The sequence below is a fragment of the Octopus bimaculoides genome, chromosome 4 (genome assembly GCF_046866305.1).
Source record: "Octopus bimaculoides isolate indiv1 chromosome 4, ASM4686630v1, whole genome shotgun sequence".
Classification (NCBI taxonomy): Eukaryota; Metazoa; Mollusca; class Cephalopoda; order Octopoda; family Octopodidae; genus Octopus; species Octopus bimaculoides.
In genome coordinates, this window is record NC_142931.1 from 91,671,945 (window position 1) to 91,699,654 (window position 27,710).

At 32.5% G+C, this 27,710-nt stretch overlaps 1 protein-coding gene across 48 annotated transcripts in view; it reads right to left on the bottom strand.

The window, feature by feature from the left end:
* Positions 1-1,367: 1,367 nt before the first annotated feature.
* Positions 1,368-27,710, bottom strand: part of LOC106883142 (6-phosphofructo-2-kinase/fructose-2,6-bisphosphatase) — a 158,253-nt gene continuing 131,910 nt past the window's right edge. For 25 of the 48 annotated variants that reach the window (XR_016241592.1, XR_008263975.2, XR_016241582.1 and 22 more), the window contains 2 exons: positions 15,728-15,855; positions 6,785-7,005 (listed from right to left, as the gene is read on the bottom strand). Coding sequence is in view for 31 of the 48 variants with exons in the window: in XM_014934033.3 (XP_014789519.1) it covers positions 6,934-7,005; positions 15,728-15,855 (200 nt within the window). In the remaining 17 variants the exon portion in view is untranslated. Of the gene's footprint in view, positions 7,006-15,727; positions 15,856-27,710 lie in introns of all 48 variants that reach the window. The other 23 variants (XR_016241589.1, XR_016241585.1, XR_016241594.1 and 20 more) reach the window with 2 other exon arrangements.

The window sequence follows — 27,710 nt, forward strand, 5'->3', positions numbered from 1 at the left end:
ATAACAGCAACAGTTAATAGTTTTACTATCAAAAGACAAAAAGATTTTGTTAGGGTTGTCAAGTAGCTGGAATTTAACTTTTGAATTCTCTTAATCAATGTTTCTAAAAATAAGGTCTGCTAATCACCTACAAATCCTTGCCAGTTTAGTTATTTTCTTTTTTTAAACCCTGCTGGGTTTTTGTGTCTTTTATAAAACAACTTTTGAAAGAAGCATAGTCATATGCAGAGACACTAAGAGAATCCATAACATACATAATGCAAAGTTGATCATACTGTAGAAAATTTGAGACGGGATAAAAATGTAAAAATAGAGATGGGATTCAGAGAATTATTTGAAAAATAATAGGAGATACAAATTACATACAAAACCCCAAATACAAGGTTGGCTGGCTAAACTGAAACTCTGAGTTGAAACATTTCAAAGCCTGCAACAAAGGCAAATGAAAAGTCAGAAGTAAGAAACTTCTTCACATGTATATTTATTGGAAAATAAAGCTGCTACTAAATATGTCTACCATCAAAAGCTGTAACTGACTGATTACAAATTTAGAAGGCTGAACAAGCCTTTTTTTTTTTGCCTCAGCCATGTTTTTGACCTAAATGCAATCCTAATAGCAGATCACAGTATAATGACACAGTTATAACAAGTGGACTTATCCATAACTCTCCACATCCAAAAAGTCATATAGATTCAGATATGACCAATTTTACAGCAACCTTAAACATCATTACTAAGGCTGGATTCTTGCTTTGCATTTCAGAAGGCTTGACTGCAATTATACTGCAGTTGGTTGATACTGAATTTCTTTTTATTCACAAAGATTCTCATTCTCCCTCCCATGTCCTTCAGATGGCTGAAAAACTTTGAGGCTTTCTCAACCCTATTAGAACTGGCTATATGAATGCTCTAACTCCAGGAAACATATGACCCTTTACCTAAGTTATTTTTATCAGCATGTTTTCTTTTCTTTTTGCAAGGTTGGTCAAGTTGAAAAAAACATTTCCTGTAATCTTAAGCTTAACCAGAGTATGGTAAACTGTTGCCTTTGTATATAGAGGTGTAATGTGGAGCATGTTTAGCACAGTTCATTTCACAAATAACACTAGTTTTGCTTGCTTGAAGGGGAAGGTGGTTTTAGGTTTATTTGGAGTTTGATTATTTCAAATATGATATCAGTTTTTGTCTTACATTGATTTCAGGAAAGTTATCAGTTGTGTTCTTCACTTTAAACCATTCTGTTCATTTAAGATTAAAGCCAAGATAATTTTTTACAATTTTATACACACAATCACCAAATTGCTAATTTAGAAAAAAAAAAGACAAAAAAAAAAAAATTGTAGTAATAAAGACAGATACCAACACCATAAAAGTATACAGTTTAATGGAAGGAAATGTTTTTGAGGTTATGTTCCTAAAACAGAGAAATTATTTGGCAGAAATTTTTAATATAGAGTATCACCTGGCAGTTATTGGCTGAGAAAGTTTATGAGAGTGGAAAAAACATTTTGAAATGTATTTTTGTTAGATTTTTCCAGGTTAATTTGTATACAATGATCTATGTGCCTTACTTATTTCAGCATTTGTTGCTTATTTCTTTAAGTACTCACTTTCAATGAAAATTAGTTTTATACTGTATTTCAAGGCTGTCTGTCATCATTATGCTAAACTTGTAAAATATGGATAATACTAGTGGGTATAGTAAGTGGAAACACAGCTTGGATATCTTGTCAGATTTGTGAGTCTTTTGCCATAGAAAAACATCATCAACTTGTTACAAATATGCTCTTTGTTAGGAGAGCATATTTCATACATTTCAGAGTGAAATTGTGTATTCAAGACAAACCATAGGATCCTCACTCACCCAGACAAGCTGGTGTTGTAAATCTGAGGTGATTGACCAAAAGCATAAGAAAGACAATAAGCTTTGGTGTACCAATGAATAGTTTAGAAGGAACAAAGAAGCCATTTTGATGATCACTATTTATGTATGGTTGATATCCCAGGACATAACTCCAATACTAATTCATAGACAGATTGCCTAAATTTGCTTTCATTCACAAGACAAGTACCATATTGTGTTGAAATATCTGTTACTGTATTCAATAAGTCTGATGTCAACAATGAATCTTAGTGCTTGCTGCACATTGGCAGGAAGCACTGAAACTTACCTGCAACCTGCAAATATAAAGATGCCTAAATTCTTCACTCATCCTAAATTAACTAACAATGCATGATTTAGATCTTCTAAAGATCTCAGAAGAATTACTGGGATTTACACTGAATAAAAAAAAAAACTGCTAGCTCTGGGAACACAATTTAGTTTTCATCAACAAAGAAAAAAAGGATTTGTTGCACTTCTTTAGTATGGATGATAACAGTTTACTGCCATAATGCTAAAGGTTTGCTAAATGCAACAAGAGGTCAATATGAATCAAAATATATCTAATTTTCATTAATATAAACAATATATTACTTAAATGTAGGTGTAAATTGCTAAATCTTCACATAAAGTAAACTAATTATATTAAATATACCATACAATTGCATTTCATAAGTACTAAGTTGCTAGTATTTAAAAATACATTTCTGGAAAAAAAATTGACATGATGCAAAATCTAAGAAAAAGTTTTGAAATCAGTTCCCCAAGATTAGATAAGACAGAAACCTTCCAAAATGCAGCCTAGTAATTCCAATAACTTTAGTACAATCTATAACATAAAGCAAAAATACCACCCCCTCAACCTAACCCTCCCCCAGTACTATCGAAGGTGCAATCTAAGACCAGTCATATGCAAAATATTAGCTCTTAATTCACAATACTCATAAAAGATAATATTTTGAAAACAATGTTTAGCAGTCTAACCCTGTATATTGGCTATTCAAAATCATGGCAAGACACAACAAAAATACTAATGGGAAAAAAATGAAAGAATGATTTTTTAAGAATTCAATAATTTTAAATATTTAGCCCTTTTGATACCAACCCACCTGAAACTGTCTCTGATTCAATGATGCAAACTCTTATTTTAAAGAAATTTAAATTAAAAGCTTTCATCAAAATTTCATGTCAATTTATGTTCTAAACATCATCTTAAAAACAAAATTATTTTATTAAATTCTTCATTACTTCCAAAATTAATTGAAACAACATTGTATTTCAGTATAAATATGGTAACAAAAAGGTTAAACATTTTTAGAAAAATAATTTTAAGATTGAAGCTAATTCTCAACATATCACCTTTAATCCAAGTAAACCAATTTAATTATAACAATATTACTTTTATTTATAATTATAATCCATTGAATATTTAATTAAAAATGTGATATACAAGTTATGTCAAAACTGATCATTTAAAAATTTAATGAAAGTTAGTTTTACATTTTCTATAACCCACACATGTAAATGCATAGAAATATTTAGCATATGTCCTAATCCCCAGAGTAATATTGCATTAGGCAATAAATGCCTATTTGATTTCCTCTTTTCTTTTTTATATATTTACTTATCAACAAATAGTTATCTTTAGAAATCAGGATAACCCAATAAATCATCAAACATGTTAAAATCAATTTAAACCATAAAACAAAAAATTCTCTGAAATTTATGAGCAAACTACCAATAAATATCCAAGTCGGGAATTAAAAAGTCTACCCATTGATAAAACACCCAAGCATTAGTTATTGTGAGATAAAATGAAAAATTGTTTTAAATGCTGTTAAATAGAAATATAAAATTGAGTGAGTATTAATATTAAACCACTTAGCATTTTTTCTTTTAAAATTTGGAAAAGGAAATAAAAGACATTTTAAAAATAAGATATATAAAAAAATAAAATTTTTGAACATTCTTCAGCCTCAAAATTAATTTTTTAGACAATTTAGAGTATTAAGAAGGGTCAGTTTATATTAGGCACAACCAATAGTAAATCTATAAACTGTTAAAAATAGGGAGCACCAACAACTTCAAATGTAAAGCCCATAAGACTGTTAAATATCACTTTGCTTTAAACAGAAAATAAAGTTCAAAAGCAATTATGCTTAGGTAAACTGTGTGTGTGTGTGTGTGTGTGTGTGTGTGTGTGTGTGTGTGTGTGTGTGTGCGCGCGCACACGCAAAAAGTTTAATTGCCCTAAATATACCTGCTTCTGGATTTATTTTTGTTATGTTTGGTGAGATATGTCTCATAATGTTAATGGATGGATAAAATGAAAAAGCATTAAGAGCAACAGTGCAAAAATCAACAAAATTCCAATACAGTATAAAAACTTCCCAGCAGACTTCAAGCTGTTCTTAATGCTTTCTATGACATCCTTTTATGGTTGTAAGCAATAACTACATGCAGGAGTAATATAATAAATCAGCAGTGTGTAAAGACGGATTTGAAATATTTGAAATTCTTGAAAAGAAATTTGATTTAATCATTCATCCTGATCACATGGTGGACATGTGTCAAGGGCTTCAGTTCGAGATCTCCCACGATGCAAGATCTGAAAAAAATAACAAAAATTTCATTTGTAACAAAAAAGTACAAGTTAAATGTTGCATTGACTTAGAAACTGAACAAACAGAATTAGAAATGTCAAGGCAGAAATAATGGCAAAAGTCCAAGATGATCATTGCCAGGAATTTAATATTCTAAGATTATCATTGCCAATATTTTTACATTTCAAATTGATAAAACGATATGAGAAAATTTAAATATTTTTCTTCTAGTTTGAACTCAACAACTTATTTCTCATCCTCATTATTTAATGTCCACTTTTCCATACTTGCATGGGTCAGACTATGTCTAAGATAACAGTTAAGATAAAAGCACTAACATATATAAAGAAATTTTTAAGTATACAGATACTTTTAAAAATCTAAGATTGCATTGATGTACAAATGCGCAAGACAGGGAAAGTCTGTTTGAACTCTTACTATTTATATTTATTTCTAAAGCTACATTCAGTTACCCATAATTTAATGTTTAATGTACAGATGTTCATAATTAGGTACAGAAACAAGATTTCAACATTAGCTCATTTTATACCAAATAGTACATAAAGAGGATGTATTTTGTAGTTAGATAAGGATATGCAATTCACTTGCTATAAATATATGATACCACAAACAAATGTACTATTTATATTTATTTTCTGAAGTTACATTCAGTTACCCATAATTTAATGTTTAATATACAGATGTTCATAAACAAGATTTCAACATTTTACATACTTACAAATTTTAAAGAATGGGACTCCCTCACCCATCTACCACCAAAGTTTTTATTAAATCTTTTAAGAATTAAAATTTATGAAAACAATAATCTGATAATTTGCAAGTCCATGTTTGGGAGCACTATGTACATATTGGGTAAACATTGAAGCATTACCTTTAAACACCGGAAGTTAATTAGAAACCAGTTAGAAATCAAAATGTTGGTACTTTTGTTGATCAACTTGACAAGTTTTTCACAGTAACAAATCACAGCTGATTTTCTCAGAACAGATTCTTTTATATAAAGTATTTTAGTAATCTACTTTGTAATTTTACTATGATTTATAAATCAAGTGTCAAATCTTTCAACTTATTCCTTTCTATGACTTTTGTTGATATCTACCTAAAATACTGCTTGGCTTTACTTTTGATAAAGATTATATGCAAAGGAAAAACATTCTATCAGGTTTATTTAAACGGTTAGTGTTTTGAGAGATGAAACAGCACTGACATACAATCCCAAATAATAAAAATTATAAACAAAAAATAAAATATTAGTTTACATATCTTCTTAAACCTATAAAACATGGAAACTATTTCAAATGGTAACTTTCATATCTAAATATTTTAGAAAATATGTTACACAATATGAAGCTAGTTTTCACATATTAACTGAATTTCAATTTACAGTAAATACTTGTGGTTCCTGGTCTGATTTTTAAATGTAGGTTGGATAAGAACATTAAGAATAAAGGAATAAAATAAACATTTTAATTCTTAAAATTAACTAACAAAATTATTTAAATTTATATTCTTCTCATTGAAATATAGAGTATATTTATTGTTAATGACAGAAATAATGTGAATCTAATAAATCCAGAAGAAGAAAAAAAGAGCATATTGAGTGTGTGTGTGTGGTGTGTGTGGTGTGTGTGTGTGTGTGTGTGTGTGTGTGTGGATTTAATGAATAAATGTTTTAACAAAAACTAGGAAAACTGAATTGCAAATCTGTGTGAATCTTGTGAGAAATGCAAAAGTTTTATCTATGAAAAATTAAGGTACAGAGAACTATGTCAAAAAAGAAAGTATTTTTAATATAAGAGCAATCCCAGTTATTCTAAAAATGTATATTAGGAGCAGATAATTACATTTAAAGGAAACAATCAATTCTTGTAGTTAACATAGGATTCTTATGAGAGCATTAGTGGTATATTTCATTATTAGCTCAGTGAAATGGTGCAATTACCTTGACAATTATGAAATTAAGAAGGTAGCAAAGTAGTTTTATATTTTCAACAAATATATTAATGTAACAATTTGCAAACCAAACATTGCAGCTTCAACTATAACCAGTTCTTTATATAGAAAGAGTTGAACCTGTTTCTAAGTTATGTGAAAAATGATCTGAAAATGTTACAAAAGTTCCATGCAAAAAGCACTGTAAAAATAACTCAAGCAGAAACATGTGACTAAAATCAAAAGCTAAACTATCTCTGTAATATTTTGTACATTGTATACACATAAAAACAATTTAAAAGTATTTTTGCACAGAATAGAATGAAAACATGAAGAAACAATGGTAGAAGTTAATTGAAAAGACATTGTTTTATTGACAAAATGTAAATTTCTTTGAAATATCTTTGATAATGATTATGACAGGTGTACAAATCTGGATGATAGTGTTGATTAGCTGGAAATTCAGATACATAACTAGATGAGCCATATAGTGTCTTATTCCTTCAAAATGTGGTCAGGATTGTCAGAAAGTGGAGATTTGTTGTTGAACCCTTTAGAAATTACTGTCTGAAATATAAAGATAAATGAAATTGACAAATTTCCTAGGGGGAGATTCTTTATTGATGAGTCCCAACCTAGTGGTCTGGAAATGGAAAAGAAATTTTGTATCATATTGTATTCATAAGTAACAAAATTTCAAAAAGCAGAAATTAGTTTGTAGGCAATTTTTGGAATTTGTAGTTTTAAAATAGAATTGCAAGCTATATATAAGAAACATTTCTTATTCCCCCCAATGAATCAGATTGAAATATTAGAGATAGTAATTTATTTTATTTATCAAACATTAGTTATAAATGGTATTTTTAGGAAGGATAGCCTATATCTTCTAAAAGGTTACAGGATTGGATAAGCTCTTTATGAATTTTGTAAGCTTTGAAAGGTTATGAGGATTGGGAGAACAGTTTGAAATGTATCTTTCTTAGTTGATTTTCATAGGTTGGTTTGTATGCAAAACCAACCTAGATTACTGCCAGCATTTGGTTTCTTATTTATTTCAGCATTCAAGTATTTCTACAGTATTTCTAGGTTGTTATTCATTACTATAAACTTGTAATCTATTATGGCAAGGCATATGAAGTCAGTATATGAAATGCAAATACAGCCTGTATATCTTCTGATATAGTTGTAGATTCTTTGCAACAGCAAAGCAGCAGCAACTTCTAACAGATTGTTAGAAGAGTATATTTCACATATTCTGAAACTGGAGAACAAGACATAACTTTGCTGAACTTGCACCATAAATCTAAGGCAATGGACCAAAAGTGAAAGAAAGAGAATGAGCACTGGTGTGCCAATGGTCTAGAGAGAACTAGTAAATCATCCTGAGAATTTATGTTATTTATGTATGGTTGTTATTTCTGGACATAACGTCTAAACTAATTTGAAGAGTGATTATCTAAATTAGCCCTCTGCTATAAGACCTATATCTTACAGAGCTAAAGTACTTGCTCCTCTAAAGTGAAAAGTCATTGATGAACCCAAGTGTTGCACATTAGAGGCAAGCACTAAGGATGAAACTTACCTGCAATCTGCTACTATAAAAGTGCCTAAATTCTTCATGCAGTCTGAATTAAATGATTAAGTACATGCATAAGATCTTCCAAAAGTTTCACAAGAATTACTGGGATCCATGTAGAATAAAAATAACTGGGTGGTTTTAGAAATATAACTTAGTTTTAATGCAACAGAGTAAAAGATCTATTGCAGTTCTTCAGTATAGAAGATAACATTGTTTACTGTTATGACATTAAAAGTTTCTTAAATGAAAGGGATGTCAATATGTAGAAAGAAAATGGTGCTCATCACTGACAATTCAAAGACCATTTTGAAGTATGATTTGTTGAGCTTACTGATTGGCCACTTTGTATGCCTAAAAGTAAGTTATGAAACTACAAAAACAGTATTGAAAAAAGCTCAAATGCTTCAAACAGAATTGGAAGATATGTGAAAATTTGAAAGTAATTTGCAAACTGCTTGGTCAATAAAGTAGATATACCAATTTTCCTTGACTTTTATTTTGGGGTACACTTATATAATATTCAAAATGGGTGAGAAAGAGATAGCCAAAAAGAGATTTGAATGTTGGGAAGTACATCATGATAATCCCCAGTAAAACTAAAAAAACATCTTGCTTTTAGCACTTCATGCACATATCTTTGATGAGTTTAAATTAAGAAAAATGAAAAAAAAATGTTATTTATAAATTTACTTAAACCTGTTGAGAAAATGCCCTGATAGCATTCACAGAAGTAGTAAAAATATTTGGGACAACAAAAAATTCAAAAATTATGAACTGACAAAAAAGTTATTATATATATATATATATATATATATATATATATATATATATATATATACCTAAACAGCTGAGATGACTACACTAACTATTAATCATATAACTATAACTTCTGAGAAGTAAATTCTCAATACAAATTTGAAATCAGCATCCAAATAGCAGACAAAGTGGATAACGTTCATGAAAAATGTAAAAAAATTTTTTTTTTTCAATATGCAGAGCAGCAGCATATATAAATTGAAATACCTATATTTTTTAATATTCAGTATGTTTAGACTTGAATATTTTCTAGCTTAGAAGTTCAGTCCTGTAATGTATCTGTTACAGAACAAATGAAATGATAGAAAAGGTCAGAGATTTTTTTTACCTCTGTATTAGAGAGTTCCTCACTTCCTTTGAAATGAATGTAAACAAGATTAGTACAATTCTTGTGATACCATGTATTTCAGGACTGGTTACTCAATGTAGTCCAACGTGGCACACTGTGTTGTACAATAAGTTAATAGTTAATATAGTTAACACAATTTATTTAGTACTGAAACTTGTTTGTACTCCAATAGCAGAGCACTGAGTCTTTACAAATTACCTCTATTTAATCTCTCATTGTAATATTCATTTAAAATTAAACAGTCTAAGAAAATTAATACAGCAATTTATTTTAAAATTTGCTGTGAAACTGTTGTGACATTATGTTTATGAATACATGCCTGCTCCATTACATAACAAAGGATTAATACTATGAAATAGCAGCTTCAAGCCAATATCTATGTCTCAAAGAATATATTAGAAACAGCTTGTGAACTTGTTTGTAATTAAAACTGAAATTATTGGGTTACCTTGTTTGTAAACACTAAGAACTTTTTCTCAATTGTTAAACAACTAATGCCCAATGATGAAAAAGAAAAGAAAAAAACATATTCCATGAATTTCTTCCAGACTATAATTAATTCCATCTTTCATGAAATGTATCACTTAATAAGCTATTGGTTATGTCATGCTGCTGATTTTTAAAAAGAATGAAATAGTACTATAAATGATTACAGCTAACTATAAATTTTAAGGACTTCATGTAACAAGTAAAAAAAAAACCCAAAAACATTGGAATTCTATGCATTTATTTTCTTATTTTCATATTAATTTTCATTTAAAATTTCTAATCCTGCCAAATATTAAGAAAAAATGATTGCTTCCCTTGTAAAAGTATGACTACTAGGGAGGAAAACTATGTATTTTTAAATATTCTATCTGATATACACTGCTATACTAGTAGAGATACATTTTATGTTAAATGTGGACATGCACAAATGCATGTACTTAAAAAATTATCATTATGGTTTCAACTAACTTAACGAACTGGAACCAATGAGCTTTAATAAGAATAATTTTCTGTTTAAACTACTTTCCAAAGTAACTAAAATTTACCATATTTATAGCTCAGTCAGAGGAAGAAAGGCAGTATTCTTCATGCACTTCAGAGACTCCAAGATTAATGGGAAGAGGTTTTTTTCAGAATGGAGACTTACCCTGAAAGCTTGTAATAAACTGGACTACATTAAAAATACATAAGGTAAGATGGTGATGTTAAATTGGCTGGCAAATTAAGTCTACCAGCAACATAAATAAACAATACTTATAATTTGGAAAATTGTTGATGGCTGAGTAGATAGTGTATTGAGCGACCAAAGTGTGGGTTATATCCTGTCATCAGAATCATGGCATTTATGACAGAGATACTTACAGTTCAACTGTATAAATGATTTACAGCTCTAAGTAGTAGATATATTGTATAAATAACAAACTGCAATGCTCGAGTTGAAACCCTCATATTAAATGACAGAAGTAAAGATTACTCCAAGGAAATAATTATATATGTCTTGCTTTCAGCAACTGATGGGAATAGCTCTGTGACTAGGTCTGGTGCTTTTAGAGACATAAACACCATAAAGCTAAACACCACAGGGAATGACATATCAAATGCTGAGAAAAAAACTGTGTTTTTATGCATGTACATAATGCATATGTGCATACACTTTAGGACATAAGGAGGTAGATAGCATGTATATACATCATCATTTAACGTCTGTTGTCCATGCTGGCATGGGTTGGATGGTTTGACTAGGGCTGGCAAGCTGGAAGGCTGTGCCAGACTCCAGTCTGATTTGGCATGGTTTCTGATATGTCCCATGATGACGACGTATTTCGTCGTCATCATGGGAGTGGTCTGAATGGCGTACCTTTGCCAACCAACCATACTGACTGTGTCAGTCCACTATTTATTAGTGGACTGACACATTTTCTTCTTTTTATTTTCATTACTATTTCTTTTTCTTCCATACACAATTATTTTTCTTTCAAATAAGCTCCAGTCCTGCTATTTCTTCAAGTCGATGTTGTATTTCACTTTCATACAAATCCTTCACACGGACTTATTAGTTTTCTTTTATTTAGATTTTTTCTTGTTCCATACAGAATTATATTTATTATTTCTTCACAGCATATATATTTGATTTCTACAACTTTTCTATTCATCACACATCTTTTGGCAGAAACTGAATCGGTTACCTGCAAACCTTCATTATCTTTTAAAGTGTTTGCATTAGAATGATTCCTCAACAAAGCATTTTCAGTAGAAGGGTCTTTTCTTATAACAGATGGCTCAGATTCTCTTATTTCAGAATTTTCTACAATGTGTTCTTCACTAGTTACTTCCATCAGTATTTCATCTGGAGTCTTTTCAAGGACTTGTTTAGTATCCTCAATCACAAAATGACTTGCGTTTTTTTTTTGTCCATTTTAACTTTCTTAGCAACTGGTTCATTTTCAATTTCATCAGATGATATCTAGTTTTTTTTTCTTTCAAAATGCCCGCAGGTAGTACCAAGTCCCACATTATTACTGGTAGCGCTACTACATATAGCGACCAGACTTATAAATCCTTCAAACAGACTTATTATTTCACTGTGTGTAGTTCAGTTCTGTGTTAGAGTTCCAGTTTTATCAGACATTTTTTTTTCCTTCCTTCAAAATCTTGCTTCAACAGCACTTATATATTTTTCACTGTGTGTATATTACTTTTCACTGTGTGCAGTTCTGTGTTAGTTCAAATCCTACTTTGGAATTTCTAACATTTTTCACTGCGATTTTTTTTGCTCAAAACCATTTTCACTGTGTGAGCTACGAATCCTTGTTGCCACTGATATGTCCCAGTGGCAATATTGTCCAAACCCTCATCACCACTGACATGTCCCATGATGACAACGTATTTTGTCGTCTCTACAAGACTGGTCTGAATGGTATACCTTCGCCGACCAACCATACTGACTGTGTCAGTTCACTATTTATTAGTAGTGGACCAGCCCACTTATCACCTGGGGGCATTTGCCACAACAGTTTCTACGGCTGGGTTTATGTGCCACTGGCAAGGATGCCATTTGTGTGACATCAGTACCTACCACAACTGTGATTTTGCTTGACTTGATGGTTCTTCTCAAGTACAGCACAATGCCAAAGGTCTTGGTCATTTGTCATTGCCTCCATGAGGTCAAACACTTGTAAGGTGCTTTTCACGTGTCACTGGCATTGGCCACCTTGCTTCCATGAGGCCCAGTGCTTGAAAGGTGCATTTTATGTGCCAGTTAGGTGACACCAACATCAGTCATGACTACAATTTCACTTGGCTTGACAGGTCTTCTCAAGCACAGCATATCGCTAAAGATCTGTTACTAGTCATTGCCTCCATGAAGCTCAAAGTTCAAGGATCATGTTTCACCACCTCGTCCCATGTCTTTCTGGGTTTACATCTATCACAGGTTCCCTCCACAGTTAGAGACTGGTACTTCTTTAGACAGCTGTGTTCATCCATACGCATCACATGACCATACCAGTGCAGCTGTCTCTCTTGCACACCACATTTGATACCTCTTATGCCCAACTTTTCTCTCAAGATGCTTACACTCTGTCATACATGCACACTGACGTTGCACATCCAGTGAAGCATACTGGCTTCATTTCTTTCAAGCCTATGCATGTTTCACAGCCATCATACAATCTGCCTTTCACTCTAAGGGAGAGGCCTTTGTTGCCAGTAGAAGTAGGAGCTCTCTGAACTTTGTCTAGCCTATTCTTATTCTCACAGCCATGTTCTCAGAGCATCCACCTCTGCTACTAACTTGGTCACCTAGATAACAGAAGCTATCTACTACCTCTAGCTTACCCATCTGGCAGTTGATGGAGTCTATTTTCTGAACATTTTCAGTGTTTATTATACCTATGCATCTTCTACACACAAAAGCTATTTTGCTTGTTAATCTACCTATGATATTGCTGCACCTCTTATGTGTCAATAGATACATTTTATGGAGTTTCTACCTATGATTTTTCTATAGATTGAGTAAGGACATCTGTCTGGAAGGATTTGTGATCTGTCTGCCTTCCTATTTACTAAGACTTTAGTTTTTGTTCAGTTAACTCTAAAGCCCTTCAGTTCTAGACTTTGCTTCCATACCTGAAACTTCTCTAGTTCTGGTATGTAAAAAACAAAAATTATGGGTTTTGTATGCTACTGAACTTATACATCTACACACAGCTTTACATATATAGTGAGAAGAAGGAGAGTGAGAAAGAGAAACTTTAAAAATTGTTGAAACAGTAGATTAGTGATGTAAAAATCAATTGAAAACCTAGTATAATATACATTCTCCAGTACCAGTGTCCACAGTAAACACAAATGGTTTATTTCACTGACAAAGGTTCAAGTTGCAACTGGATGAAGAACATATGCATGCAAACTTCTGTAACATTCATACTCATAACAAACAGTTCATTGCATTCAAATTTGATCCAACAACTTTACACACATGCACTATTTGAAGCAGCTATTGATTGCAGAAGTTTCAGCTGAAACTGGACTGTCACATGATAAAACTGTTTCTTTTGGTTTGCAGTCATCTTTTCCCTGTCAATACACATTTCAGTTTAAATCATTACAAGTTGTCTTGTCATATTTGTTACTAAAGTATAAGAGGAAAAATGAGAGGTGTAAGCTGTCTGAACACAAGCTCCAAGTCATGTGTGAGAATTTTTTTACTTTAATCTCATGTTTCACTTAGATGATCATGAGTGGACCTGATGGTTGAGTGTTTGGGATATAACTGAACTTGATTGATTGCACAACACTTAATAGAAATACTATTTGAAAACAAGAGATGTCATCAGAAAGGAAAAGACATTCAAAAGGGCTTCAAATTTGGTAAACACAATATAGATTTTCTTTTGTCAGTAGTGTGAAGAAATACAGTGTTTTTTTTTTGTTTTTTTGAAGCCCACTCAGACTAGGTTTATAAGACTAACTGGATGATATTAATGCAGTTACTGCTCAGTTTCATTACTCAGTTGAGTGAAAACCATAAAATTTCAGGATAAGTTGGATATGATGGGGTGGAATGAGACAGTTGCATGTTTTAAGTGAGGTTACATGAGGAAATACATGGTTAGGAAGTATCTCATTTCTGTCAGATGATGTGGGTTCAGGTATGGCTGTATAGCCAAGAATTTTGCCTCACAGCTATGAGTTTGATCCTACTGCAAAGCACTCTGGACAAGTATCTTCAGCCACAGCCTTGAATTGATCCAAGTTTTGGGAGTGAAAACAGGTAAATGGGAGTGTGGATTCTTGTCACTGTAACTATTCTAGAGTAGCAGACTTAATTTATTGCCTAGTCTAGCACAAGTACCCTAACTTTGTGTGCTTTTGCAGGAGTTTATTTTGTTACCAGCATTTGAGCCAGGTTTTCAATATGAAAAATAACTTCCTCCCTTTCCTCATACAATCTTGCAGACTTTGAATAACAATACCAACACTGCTCTTCCTCTTCTGATGTGGCCATAAAAAAAAACAATAAAAAAAACTGCTTTTAAAGTTAGATAGGACAGCAAAACCTTGACAGTGGGAAATGTATTCAAAGATTGTAAATGTTTTCATGTAAATCTCAGATGCTAAGATAGTTGAAGATCCTGTAACTATACATCTATTGATGCTTCAAACTGAAAAGCATGTCATTCACACTGAACTTTACTATTCTAAGTAGCAAAATTTATTGCAAAATCTATTTGATACAAATCTGTGTCCCAGGACAAATAATCATAATGTTGGATTCTTTATACACTTTTTAACAGCTTTCTATTTTAGTACTGGATTATGTATAATATGATATTAACATATATTGTTTTACAACTGGATGATTTTTTCTCAATATGAACTATAAAGAGTAGTTACATTAACTGGAATAATGAAACGAAAGCCTAATATATCTATATCGACATTGTAGCCAACAGATCAGTAGCCCAATATCATGTGTACGAAAAATGCATAGGAATATAACAGGTACAGAAATGAATGAACAACAATATATACATGTTAACAAGAATGATTAAAAATGTTGATATAAATTTAAGTTGAACATGCTGTTAAGCTGCATTGGTATAAACACATTTTTAAATAATGATTAACTATAGTTTTAAAACCACAGAATAAACTAAACCAGTCTTTACAAATGAAAACAATGTAACAATCTTAAAGAAAAAAAAGTAAAAGAAATGGTAGCAGAATTTAGAAATGATTACAAAACGTTTCTTCAAATATTCATCTCTTTAAATTCATGCAAAATTGATTATCTTTATTCAAAGTAAAATTTGACATGCTTAGCTCAAATCAAAATAACTAAGATTCAGCTGAATTAAGATAAAATGCAATTTATTTCCTTTACTGGTTAATAAAATTATTTACAGAGATATTAATCATTTCCATTAATTAGTAATACAAATTAATTCAATTAGAAAATCAAGAGTTAAAGTTTTCAAACAAACCCAACTTTAATAATTTCACAGTTATAAAGACATACCATCACCAAATTTAAAAGGGGAAAAAAAACTTACTGTAGGTTTGTCCCGGTGAGTGTCCACAGCCTTGATATTTAATGGACAAAATTCAACTCTACAACCATATGCCACTGGTGTTAGTTTGATGACTGTGTGAAGTGGTACCTTCAGATACGGAAGATCCACTGAAAAGAAAAATTGAGTAATTTATAACAAGCTGATGATAAAATGTGAATCAACAAAATAAAAATTAGATGAAACATTAAATTTGTTTAATATATGATAGTTGTTGAATAAGAGTATTTTTAGGTAACATATAGTTATACCACCCTTCATTGATCAAGATTAATATTGCTGATTATAAAAATTAGTTGCAGTCTCACAACAATGCAATGAATACTACTATACAACTATTGATATTAAAAGTAGTATTAGTAGTAATGAAAATGATTAAGGGACCTAATTTTAATTTAACTTAATTTGAGGTATATTTTGAAATCTCACTCTGAAAAATATATTTTGTCATGGATATTTGATATTAAAACCCTTCAAAGTAATTGATAATTTTATAGAATACTACCCAGAATGGTAGAAAATAACTTTTTTATTCTCCCTTATACTTTAGTTTTGACTATTAAATAATTTAGTTATGACTACCTTCAATTTTATCACAACTGATTAAAGTTAGTATAGAAAAGTAAAACTGTTGATCCTTTGGATAAATATAACCGAACACAAAGAAAATTTCACATATTATGAATCTAAATATATTTAGAGATGTCAGTATCCTGGTAGAAAAAGAAATTCAGCAACATGACACTTTAGGAGAAGTCAATTTGATAAGTCACCTAATTTAATACCTATACAAGCTATCTGTTAAAAGAAATGAGGAAACATATGTAAGTGCTAACACTGTAAAAAGTATCCGGTGAAGTATTATTTTCATTGTCATAAAGGAAAGTATACTAAATTTGAGGCAAAATTTTAGATCTGTATTGCTAGAGCAATGTCAAATACTAGAACTTTTGTCTGACTCTTAAGTATAGATGTTTAATGTGAATCAAATTTTTCAAATTATGTAATTGAATTCTGTTGTGTTCTTTGGACGATCAAGATTCAAAATATATCGTTCTATTCAGTTTTTATTTTTTTATTATTGATATGTTGCTTCAAATTCCACAATAACATTAGTTGGATTGTTTCAAAAATTTCAGCTTCTGCTTTATTACTATTTTTTTACAAATCTAGTTAATATTTTAAGATGACATACAGAGTTTACTAAAGAATGGCCCAGTTAGGAGAGCTAAAAATCTAGTTAAGCAGAAGTGAATAGTAAGCTCCATAATACCAGCACAACAGTTATGAATTTGCTTAATACTTCATTTTTTCTTTGCCAGTGAAATTCTTTACTATTAGCAAGAGTTCTCCAATTAGGTCATGCTAATTTTGCCTGCTTCAACATGCAAAGAAAAAAAAATCACTACACACATCAAGAAAATACTAGTGTACCATGAGCCTCCTTAAACATAAGTAGCACACAACTCAAACTCTTAAAATCGTTTCAAATGCTAGACCTCATCATTATTGAGAATCTCTCTTGACAAACAGATTACATTTCAAAATTGATCTTTCTCTTCAAGACCAGAAAATCCTTCAACCTCCATCAAATAACCCTTTACAAAGCTCAGGTGAGATACATAATGGAGTACTTCAGGAATGTTTCTTCCAATCCAAACAAGCATCCTTGACTGCATCCACAGTTGATTAAGTGGCATGAAGTCACTCACAAACACACTAACCTCTAGCCCACAGGCAACCTGTCTCCCTTCTGCTTTTTCTACTACTACTTACAATGGCCTCTGTCCCTTGGAGCTAGATGATCTTATGCCACTCCTACTCAGGCACTTTTAACTCACTCTTTTCTCTTCCCTTCATCACTCAGTGTACAATGCCCATCTTTTCTTCTCAAAACATCAGTCCTCAGGGATTCCTTCCTTTTATATGTCATCCTGTAGGCCACAAAATAGGACTGTCAAAATCTTTATACTGTATTGTAGTCAGATTATGTATCCAATTGTCTTAATTTAGCACCTATAACGGCTAGATGTCTTATAACGGAGGTAAAAATTTACATGAATGAAGTCATATTCTCGGAAGATTCATACAAAATATACATAAAACCTTCAATAAATAAAAAATATCTATTTTAAAAAAATGGACTGATTAAATAAATCTTTTGTAGTAAAATCTAAGTTGGCAGGCTAATGTTATCTACAATATGTAGTAAGTGTTATATTAAAGACAGCTTCAAAGAAAAATGATAAAATTGAAGAGAAACTACTAGTGCATCTTTTTTTTTTTTGTGTGTATGTCAAGAAATTGCATAAAAAAACCTGTCATTTATCTCTCTCTTGCTGATATATAAAAGATGGATGCTATTTATACACTGTTGATCACAGTGCATTTCCAATTCTTTCTTGGTTGCGGCATTCTTTTCTATCTTGGCCCAAATTGTTTTATCCTCATGGATGCCGGCCAATGGCCTTTTCCAGTACTTTGGATACCACTCAGCAACTGTATGGATCTACTTAATGCTTGTGAACCTTGCGACATATCTGGATCCGCAGGACTTGTGCTTTTGGTATTGTGATCACGTTGTTCACTTTGCTTCATTCTCAAATACCCTCATCTTAGATATATACTTGCAGTGATATTCCTAGCATGGATCTTTCTATGACCTTTTATGCTTAGCCAATTGATGTTCTTCCCTCTTCATAATAGCCCAGGTAGCACAGTACTAGTAGAGAGAATGGTATGTAGGATCTTGTCCAACTTCCAGCATATCTTTTAACAAGGTAAAACCTATTCATCTTGCCCTTATTCTCAAGATCTGAGCTTCCATTTTTTGATGCACATTTACTGTGCTCCAAGCAAATGTACTCCTTCATCTCCTTGATTTTATCACATCTTATCTTTATTTAGCATGGTCTACATTTTCAGACTGCATATATTTTCTTTTTATGCAGTTCATTTTAAGGCCTACTACTGAGCTATAGGTGCCCAGCTCTGTCAGCATGGTCTGCAGCTGATCTGTGGTTTTGGCAATAAGTATAACGTCAACTGCAAATCAGAGGCATGTTAATAGTTCACCATTGATGTTCATGTCTCCTCTACAGCCAATGTCTTGACCATTTCTAGACATGTGGCAAAGAGTTTTAACCCTTTTGTTACTATATTTCTGACCAAAATACACCCCTCATGAGTTTCAATTAAATTCTAAAATAATCATGAATTTAGACTAGTCTCATTAAACACCTGTAACTTTTTTATTTATCAACATATTGATGTGATATTTGGAACATAAAGAAAGGGTTCTTAATCAATTCTATTGCATAATTTTTGTCTCAAAGTTTTCCACGTACTGGGGTACTGCTAGTGTCACTCACATGTAAATATTGGTTCAGCTTCACAAATCGTACTCGCGCCATAATACTGGAAACATATTCATCGCCAAAAGATTCCTGATTGCTCCAGTAATTTGTTATTCTGGGTAACTGTCTAATACCCATAATAATATTTATGGCAAAAAATGCCAGTATTTCATCTACGGTTGCAGGAAACCACAAGCTATCTGTTTTTTCCGGCTTGTTTACATTCTGCGTAATGGTTTGTTTCCGCAGTAATCATTTCAAACAAGCATGCTGGAAAAAATAAGAAAAAGAAGTCTAAAGGTTTCGCTTCCTGAGAAAGACTATGGGTAGACCCTGTCTCCTCAGAAAAATTGTTAATAAAAATATTTTTTAAATCTTTACTCCATTCTGGTGTAAAATCATCCTCGCTGTCGCTGCTTTCACTTTCGGATACAGAAATATCCGATTCATTATCGTTCACCAGGTGCTTTTGTAGCTCATTCATTCTTTTTTTCGATATCTCCATATCTTCTGTTGAAAAGCCTTCAAATTTGGAATCACTGCTTGATAGCATGAAACTCCTCTCCATCTTCAAAGTTGAAAAAAATTAACGCAGCAAAAAATGCGGAAAAAAATCTTCCAAAATTCACTGAGTTCAAATATCATGCCAAACAATGTCGGATACAATAACTCAACTGTTTGCAAAGTGAAATCAGGTGTTTTAACGAATGTACTAACGAGATTTGGGTTCAAATATACATTTAAATAACAATGGGTACTCTCGGCCGGCTATGGCCAGGTTGGTCTTATGAACCAAAACATTTTTCGGCCAGCTACAGCCGGGTGAGTATCGAAAGGGTTAAGGGAAAGGTATTTCCTGATTTGATGTCCTTCTCAATAGGAATTCTTACCAGTGGTGATAATAGAGCTATATCAGTGGTTCACATTTCAGAGCAGTTTGGTGTAATGTGCTTTGACTCCTTGCATCTCCATCTCAATGCTATCAAAAGCCTTTTTGTAGTTGATGAAAGTAATACACAGAGGCAGCTGGTATTGTTTCACTTGTTCTATAAGCTGTGTCAGAGTGAACAGTAAAACCTGCTTGCTCCCTTGGCTGCTGGTCATCAAGCTGTTTCAATAGTCTGGTGACAATGACCTTTGTAAACAGCTTGAAGTGGTGAGACAAGAGATGTAAAGGGTAGAGGGTTGATTATTTAGTTGAAATTGCTTCCTTCATTTTAGCAGTCCTGTTCCACTTAATCCTACATCTCAAGTTAGCAGTAGCTCAGTTCTTGTCTTGCTGGCCCACTGCTTTGATTATAAACAGTATCTGTACCAAATTATGCATTAGGTAGAAGAGCTAATCTGATCTTTCTGATCTCTGACTTAATTTTTCTTATGCTCAATGCATTATCAAAATGAACTTCAAATAGATTATACTGTTTTCCTGTTTTTTACAGATTGTCTACTGTCACTCATCATACATCTGTTCAATACATGTCAGTTTCAATTCACTTTTACCTTTTATTACTCACTACACTGTTTAATAACTTGAATTATTAGAATACTGAGATATAAATACTGGTTTAGAAATGCTGATATATTATTACAATATTGATATATAAACATACATCAATTAAAGTTTTCTTTCAATAATTCTGTAAAAGAAATGCATAATTTGAAAGAAGAGAGTGAAAACTAGTGTTCATAGAAGTTTAACCCTAGAAAAGGAAAATATTTGACAATGGTTCTCTCCAAACAAAAATTTTAAGCAAGTCATAGAATTTTCAAGCAACAATTATCATTTTCTGAATGAATACATGTGAATAAAATGCATGTCTATTACTGTTCATGATTATTGTTTTAGTATGTCAACAATCAATCACTCTAATACATTCAGTTCTTAATGCTTAAATTTCTGAAGTGGTCATCACATTCATGGTGTCACAACATAACTTAAACAGGTGTACTGAATGGTTTATCAGCATTACTTTATTATATATTATCTAAAGTAGCAACCACGGTAAGAAACACTGCATTACTGTACTGTATTAGCTATAATGCTCAAATAAAAAATATTTAAAATATCCTTTGAAAATTCAGCATTTTCATTTCAAGGAGTATTTATTCTTAATAACTTGCTACCTGTCTTATTTGTAATACTTGAATAAATAAACTGTAGCAGAGTTTCAAATTAAATGCACTGTAATGAGGGGTGGGGAGTTAAATACAAGGGAAAATCAGCTAAAAATAAAAAGAGATTTGTTAAATAATAACAATGGGAAGGTATATTGCTAAATTAAATTATTGTAAGGAGTGTATGAAATAAAAGTCAAATTAAGGTAATTAAAAACTTGTTACAAACAACATATAAGTTTGATTATTGTCATGTATAGAGAGAGGAAAGGAATCTATGAAATGCAAAGAGGACATTGAGAGACATGAATAAAAATGTTATATCAAAGTTTCTTGTTTAAGTCAAGAGGTTTATAAGCTGGAAAGTTAATTTTTACTTTTCATATATACTAATATTAAAGTAAAGCAACAAAATCAGAAGAAACTTTGTATGGTTTGTATTAATAGATATTACAAGACCTGTTGCATAAGATGATGCCATTAGTCATCATGCAGAAAGTTTAGGGGGAGCCTGAATATATTTTCCATTAAGATGTTTCAAGATGTTATTTAAAATGATCAATTAGTCTGAAGTTTACCAATCATACAATAAATATAATCACATGTTAATATCTTAATGTGTTGTTTTGCTACTTTTAAGTCATTTTTGATAGCTCTGGTTAAATAGCCATTTTCAAGATATAGGAAGCTGATTGAATGTTGATAAATCGATGAATGCAGATCAATGTGCAAGTGCCTAGTTGTACCAGATTCTGCTTTCTAATGATTGATTGCCAAGGGCAATAGTTTCCAAACTCAGGACAATTAATCTAAATGAGGCAGAAACTATTTGGCTGGGGTAATGTCAGTGGCACAGCAAAGGGAGACCAGTGTCTCATGTCCCTCTTGACATGAGGCGAATCACCACACTACACAAAAGAGAGTAGGAGCCAAGGGACAAAAATAAATAAACAAAACGAAAAAAAAAAATTTTAAATACAAAGGAAAAATAAAAACAACAACTGTTCACATCAGTTGATCTACATCATTTTCATGCTTTGTTCTGGATTGTGTCAGGAATACAAAAGTGCGTTGCATCTTTTTACTTTCAAAAACTGAATTGCTCATCTTACTCAGAAGCTGTTTTAAAAATAAGGTGTGTGCATTGTTTTTAAATTCAAATAGTAAGCAATACACAATTGCACATCATATATATATATATATATATATATATATATATATATATATATATATATATATATCAGAGGCGACTAGCATCAGTGTCACTTGGGCTCATCACAGATTTCGCATAAGACACATGCCTGTTTGAAGAATTTCACATTTTCCCCCAATATTTCTAGCCCCAAATGGCTTATTTTTTTATATCTAGCACTACATCTTTCTCTATTTCTAAGTTAAGGGTAAAAATAAAGCAACCCTGCAAAACACAACTGATCTTTACACACAGATGCACAGAATATCAGCAATCAAATAATGACAGCGAAGTGCACAACAAATATCAGCGATTTGACTGATGCCTGTACTTTTGACAAGAAATGTTGGTTAATCTTTTACACCTACCAGGCTTATTCGTATTAGCCAGAGTTGCTGGATAATTTTTCATTCCTTTAAGAATATTGTACAATGGAAACTTTTCATAGATTGGAATTTAAATCCTAATCTCTATAGAAATTTATTGTTTCAAGAAAACATTGAATTTGAATTACTTTTTTAAAGTTTTATGATTGTAGATAGCAACTCAGTCTGTATCTTCTCAGCCCAAGACAGGCACGTGTGAACAATGTAGAGAGAATGTCTGATATTTTTTGACACAGGACACCCCTAAGATGACTACCAGACGCTGAACGAAAATAAACGAACTCCGACCAGGCTTAATAAAAGGAGCCAGAGTTATTGGCTGCAATGATATACTTGAAGTCAGTGTTGGCAGAAATTAAATCAGCTTGCAAATACACGTTCACCTTACTAAATTTATACTTGGGCAAAGCCCGAATAGCCCGAGTGCCGGAGTCACCACTGATATATGTATATATTGGGTTGGCAAGAAATTTCTGTTTTTTTAGTGTGAAATAAAAGTAATTTTTTTATACAAAGAAAGAACTTTAATCAATTATATATATTTCCCATTTTGTTTGATGACCTTTTGCCATCTTTCTGGCAACTTCATGATTCTGCACTCATAGAACCTCTGGTACTTATCAGCCAAAAACTGAAGCAAGTGTGATTTCAGGTCATCATCATAATTGAAAGTTTTACTATTCAAAGAATTTTGCAAACTTCGAAATAAATGGTAATCTGATGGTGCAAGGTCAGGGCTAAATGGTGGATGTGACATCACTTCCTAACTAAGCTCCAATAATTTTTCACAAGTTAGCAAAAAGGTGTGTGGTCTAGCGTTGTCATGTTGGAACACCATTCCTTTATGATTTGCTAATTCTGGCTGTTTTTCTTTGATTGCTTCTTCCAGTTTCATTAGTTGTTGACAGTAAACATCTGAATTGATCATTTGGTTCCTTGGAAGCAGCTCAAAATACACAACACCTTTGTAATCTCACCAAATTGACAGCATGACCTTTTTTTGATGCAATTTAGCTTTCCATATGGTTTGTACTGGTTTATTATGCTTGGACCATGATAGTTTTGGATTGATGTTATTGTAGACAATCCGTTTTCCATGACCAGTGATGATTCCTTTCAAAAAAAGGTCGATTTCATTACGTTTGAGATGCATATCACAAATATTGATTCGTTGTGTAAAGTAAATCTCTTTCAATGTATGTGGAACCCAAATATCAAGATTCTTAACAAGTCCAAGACATTTTAAGTGATTTTCAATTGTTGTATGTGATGCATTTAACTTCTCTGCAATCTCTTGCACAGTTAATATAACAATCAGATTCAATTATGGCTTTGATTCGGTCACCATCAACTTCAGTTGGTTGACCAGAAAGTTGGTTATCTTTGAGTGAAAAATCTTCAGAACGGAATTTTTTAAACCATTTCTGACATGTGCATTCTTTTAAACAATAAACTCCATGAATTTCACATATCTCTTTGTGAGCCTCAACAGCTTTCTTGCCTTTATGGAAATAAAAAAGCAAAATATAGCAAAAATGTTCATTTTTGCACTCCATGTTAAAATTGACACTGAACTAAAGGCTGTAAACAAAACTATGAGCAATTTGCTTCTAAAGTAAGCTAAAAGTAATGGCTATCAAATGTCAAAAGGAAAAAATAACACTGACAAAAGTCATTCAAAAAAAATTCTAACTATTTGCATTGACATAATACAACAGTGGGTGTGGGAGGATTCTCAGTTAAATATTTCAAAATATGAATGGTAAACGACATTTTTGCTGCATTCATTAGCAGTTCTCAGGATGGTCTCCAGAGAACCTGCCTTAAGTAGAGAGGAAGTAAGGAAGGAAGGAAGGTAGAGAAAAAGTATGGAATTGAAGAGGGAAGAAAAAGGAGATACAGTGGGAGAAGGTATGTATATAAGGGAAAGAGAGAAGGTAGAAACATATCAGAAGAGGGTGAAAGAAAACCAAGAAAATAAGCAAACAGGTAAATAAATAAATACATGATTAAAAGGAAATGCAAACTATAGGGGAGAAAAGTAAAATAAGAATAAAAGGTGAAAAAAGTATAAAAAACAGATATAAGAACAAACAAAAACGAAAAAGAATGGAAAGACAATGAGGCACCAGATATAAAGTTAAAGAATCCCAGAAGGAGAATGAGAAAAGGTTAAATAGCTATGGCATTTGTTAAGTATTTGACCACGAGTGTATTTCCAGTGATTTGGCACCAAAAAAGGTAGGGAGGTAAGCCTGACTCACACATAGATTAGTCCATAAATACATATACCTGTATATATGCATGCCCCAAAAATATTAGTAGAATAACAAAGAATATAAATAAAAGCAAACAGAATAGAGATGAGGAAAAATACAATGAAGATAGGATAAATAAGATAAAATAAAAATCATTTAAGTAAAATAAAGGTAAAGTAAAATGAGAAAAGCAAAATTACAAGATGATTACATAGATATATATATACATACACACACACACATAAATGCACACCTATACAACCACACCCATATATATAATATATATATATATATATATATGAAAAGATGAGTAGAGATGGCTTTTTTTTTGGATAATTTTTATTTTAATAACAATGTCTACAGTGAGTGACACTGGTATGAGTTTCAAGCTTCAAATAGCCGTTTTCAAACTGAAAAATGTGTTTTACTTGCTTAAAATCTTTTCTTACAAGTATACACTCAAAAAATATACACAAAAAGGGAAATAATATATATATATAGCAATGTTAATTCTCTAAATGAAGTATTAACAGTAACTGCATGATAAAGTGTAGTATATTGCCACTTAAGTGTGGCTGACCCCTAGGGGTGGATGTTACTGTTGCTTTTAGCCCCAGGAGGACATCTCCTCCAGCTGGCTTATCGACACACGACTGTGTCCTGTTTGCCAAGGGAAGTTATCCCTCTCACCACGATCTGCAGCACGAACGGATCCGGATTTCAGGGTTATTTCCCTTCGTCGGCGTTCGATAGCTGCTGACCTTGGTGAGAGAGACAAAAACCTGGCAATCTTATATCTACTTTTCCAGTGAAATTCTTCACTGATATCGAAAAGGTGAAAACAAGCAATGTTAATTCTCTAAATGAAGTATTAACAGTAACTGCACGATAAAGTGTAGTATATTGCCACGTAAGTGTGGCTGACCCCTAGGGGTGGATGTTACTGTTGCTTTTAGCCCCAGGAGGACATCTCCTCCAGCTGGATTATCGACACACGACTGTGTCCTGTTTGCCAAGGGAAGTTATCCCTCTCACCACGATCTGCAGCACGAACGGATCCGGATTTCAGGGTTATTTCCCTTCGTCGGCGTTCGATAGCTGCTGACCTTGGTGAGAGAGACAAAAACCTGGCAATCTTATATCTACTTTTCCAGTGAAATTCTTCACTGATATCGAAAAGGTGAAAACAAGCAATGTTAATTCTCTAAATGAAGTATTAACAGTATATATATATATATAAGCATGTGTGTATAAGAAGAGAAAAAATAAGTAAATGAAATAAAGATAAGACTGCTAGTAATTGAGAATGGAGGGGAAAGGAAAGTTAATAAAGAAATGGAATATTTTGGAGTGGTCAGTATTGATGACTGGTGGGGTGCCTACTGATTTGAGGCTACCTATTCAGTTCTCACACATGGTATGGTGTACACAGACACATACATATACTAATATACGTACACACCTTTTAACCCTTATACCTCTGCATGTACACACATATATGCATAAACACATACACACACACACACATCTGTACATATACATATATACAAATATATGCATATACATACACACATACATAACTGTACTAACATGCTCATACACACATATATACACACACACACATACGCCCCCCCCCCAACACAAACATAAGAGGGTGTACATCCATACACACACACACATTCATCTATATACACATCATCATCATTTAACGTCCATTTTCCATACTGGCATGGGTTGGATGGTTTGACTGGTGACTGGCAAGCCAGGAGGCTGCACCAGGCTCCAATCTGATCTGGCAAGGTTTCTACAGCTGGATGCCCTTCCTAATGCCAACCACTCTGAGAGTACAATGGGTGCTTTTTACATTCCACTGGCACAGGAGCCAGTCAGGTGGCACTGGCATCAACCCATGCTTGAATGGTGCTTATTACGTGCCACCAGCACAGATGCCAGTCAGGTGGCACTGGCATGGGCCACAACTACAATTTCCATTTTGATTTTGATCTTGATTTGATATTACTTGACTCAATAGGTCTTCTCAAGCACAGTGTATCAGACGATGAGTCCAGGGTACTTTCAAATGGGCCGGTTATGCGACACTGGTATAGGTTATGCCTGTGATCTCACTATACTTGCTTGGTCTTCTCAATCACAGCATATCTCCAAAGGTCTCGGTCTCTTGTCATTCCCTCTATGAGGCCCAACGTTCAAAGGTCGTGCTTCACCACCTCTACCCATGTCTTCTTGGGTCTCCCTCTTCCATGGGTTCCTACCACTTCTTCACACAGCTCTCCTCATCCATATCCAGTACATGACCATACCAACGCAGTTGTCTCTCTTGTACACCATACATACATATACAGAGAGAGAGAGAGAGAGAGAGAGAGAAAGAGGGAGAGGGAAGAAAAGAGAGAAAAAACACCTGCATATAACTTTTGGTTGCATAAAATAGTACATAAAAGTGTATATAATGATATGTAGTTTTCAATATTCAGGCAGTGTTTGGTTGGTGTCTTTCTGTGGATTGTTGGGATAGTAGTTCTGGTGGTTTTGGCATTATTTTTTTGTTCAGTTTTGGTTGGTATTTTCAAATAATGTATTCTTCCTTGGCCTTATGAAAATGTTCATTTTCAGTCCATAGTTCGAAGAAAGGGAATA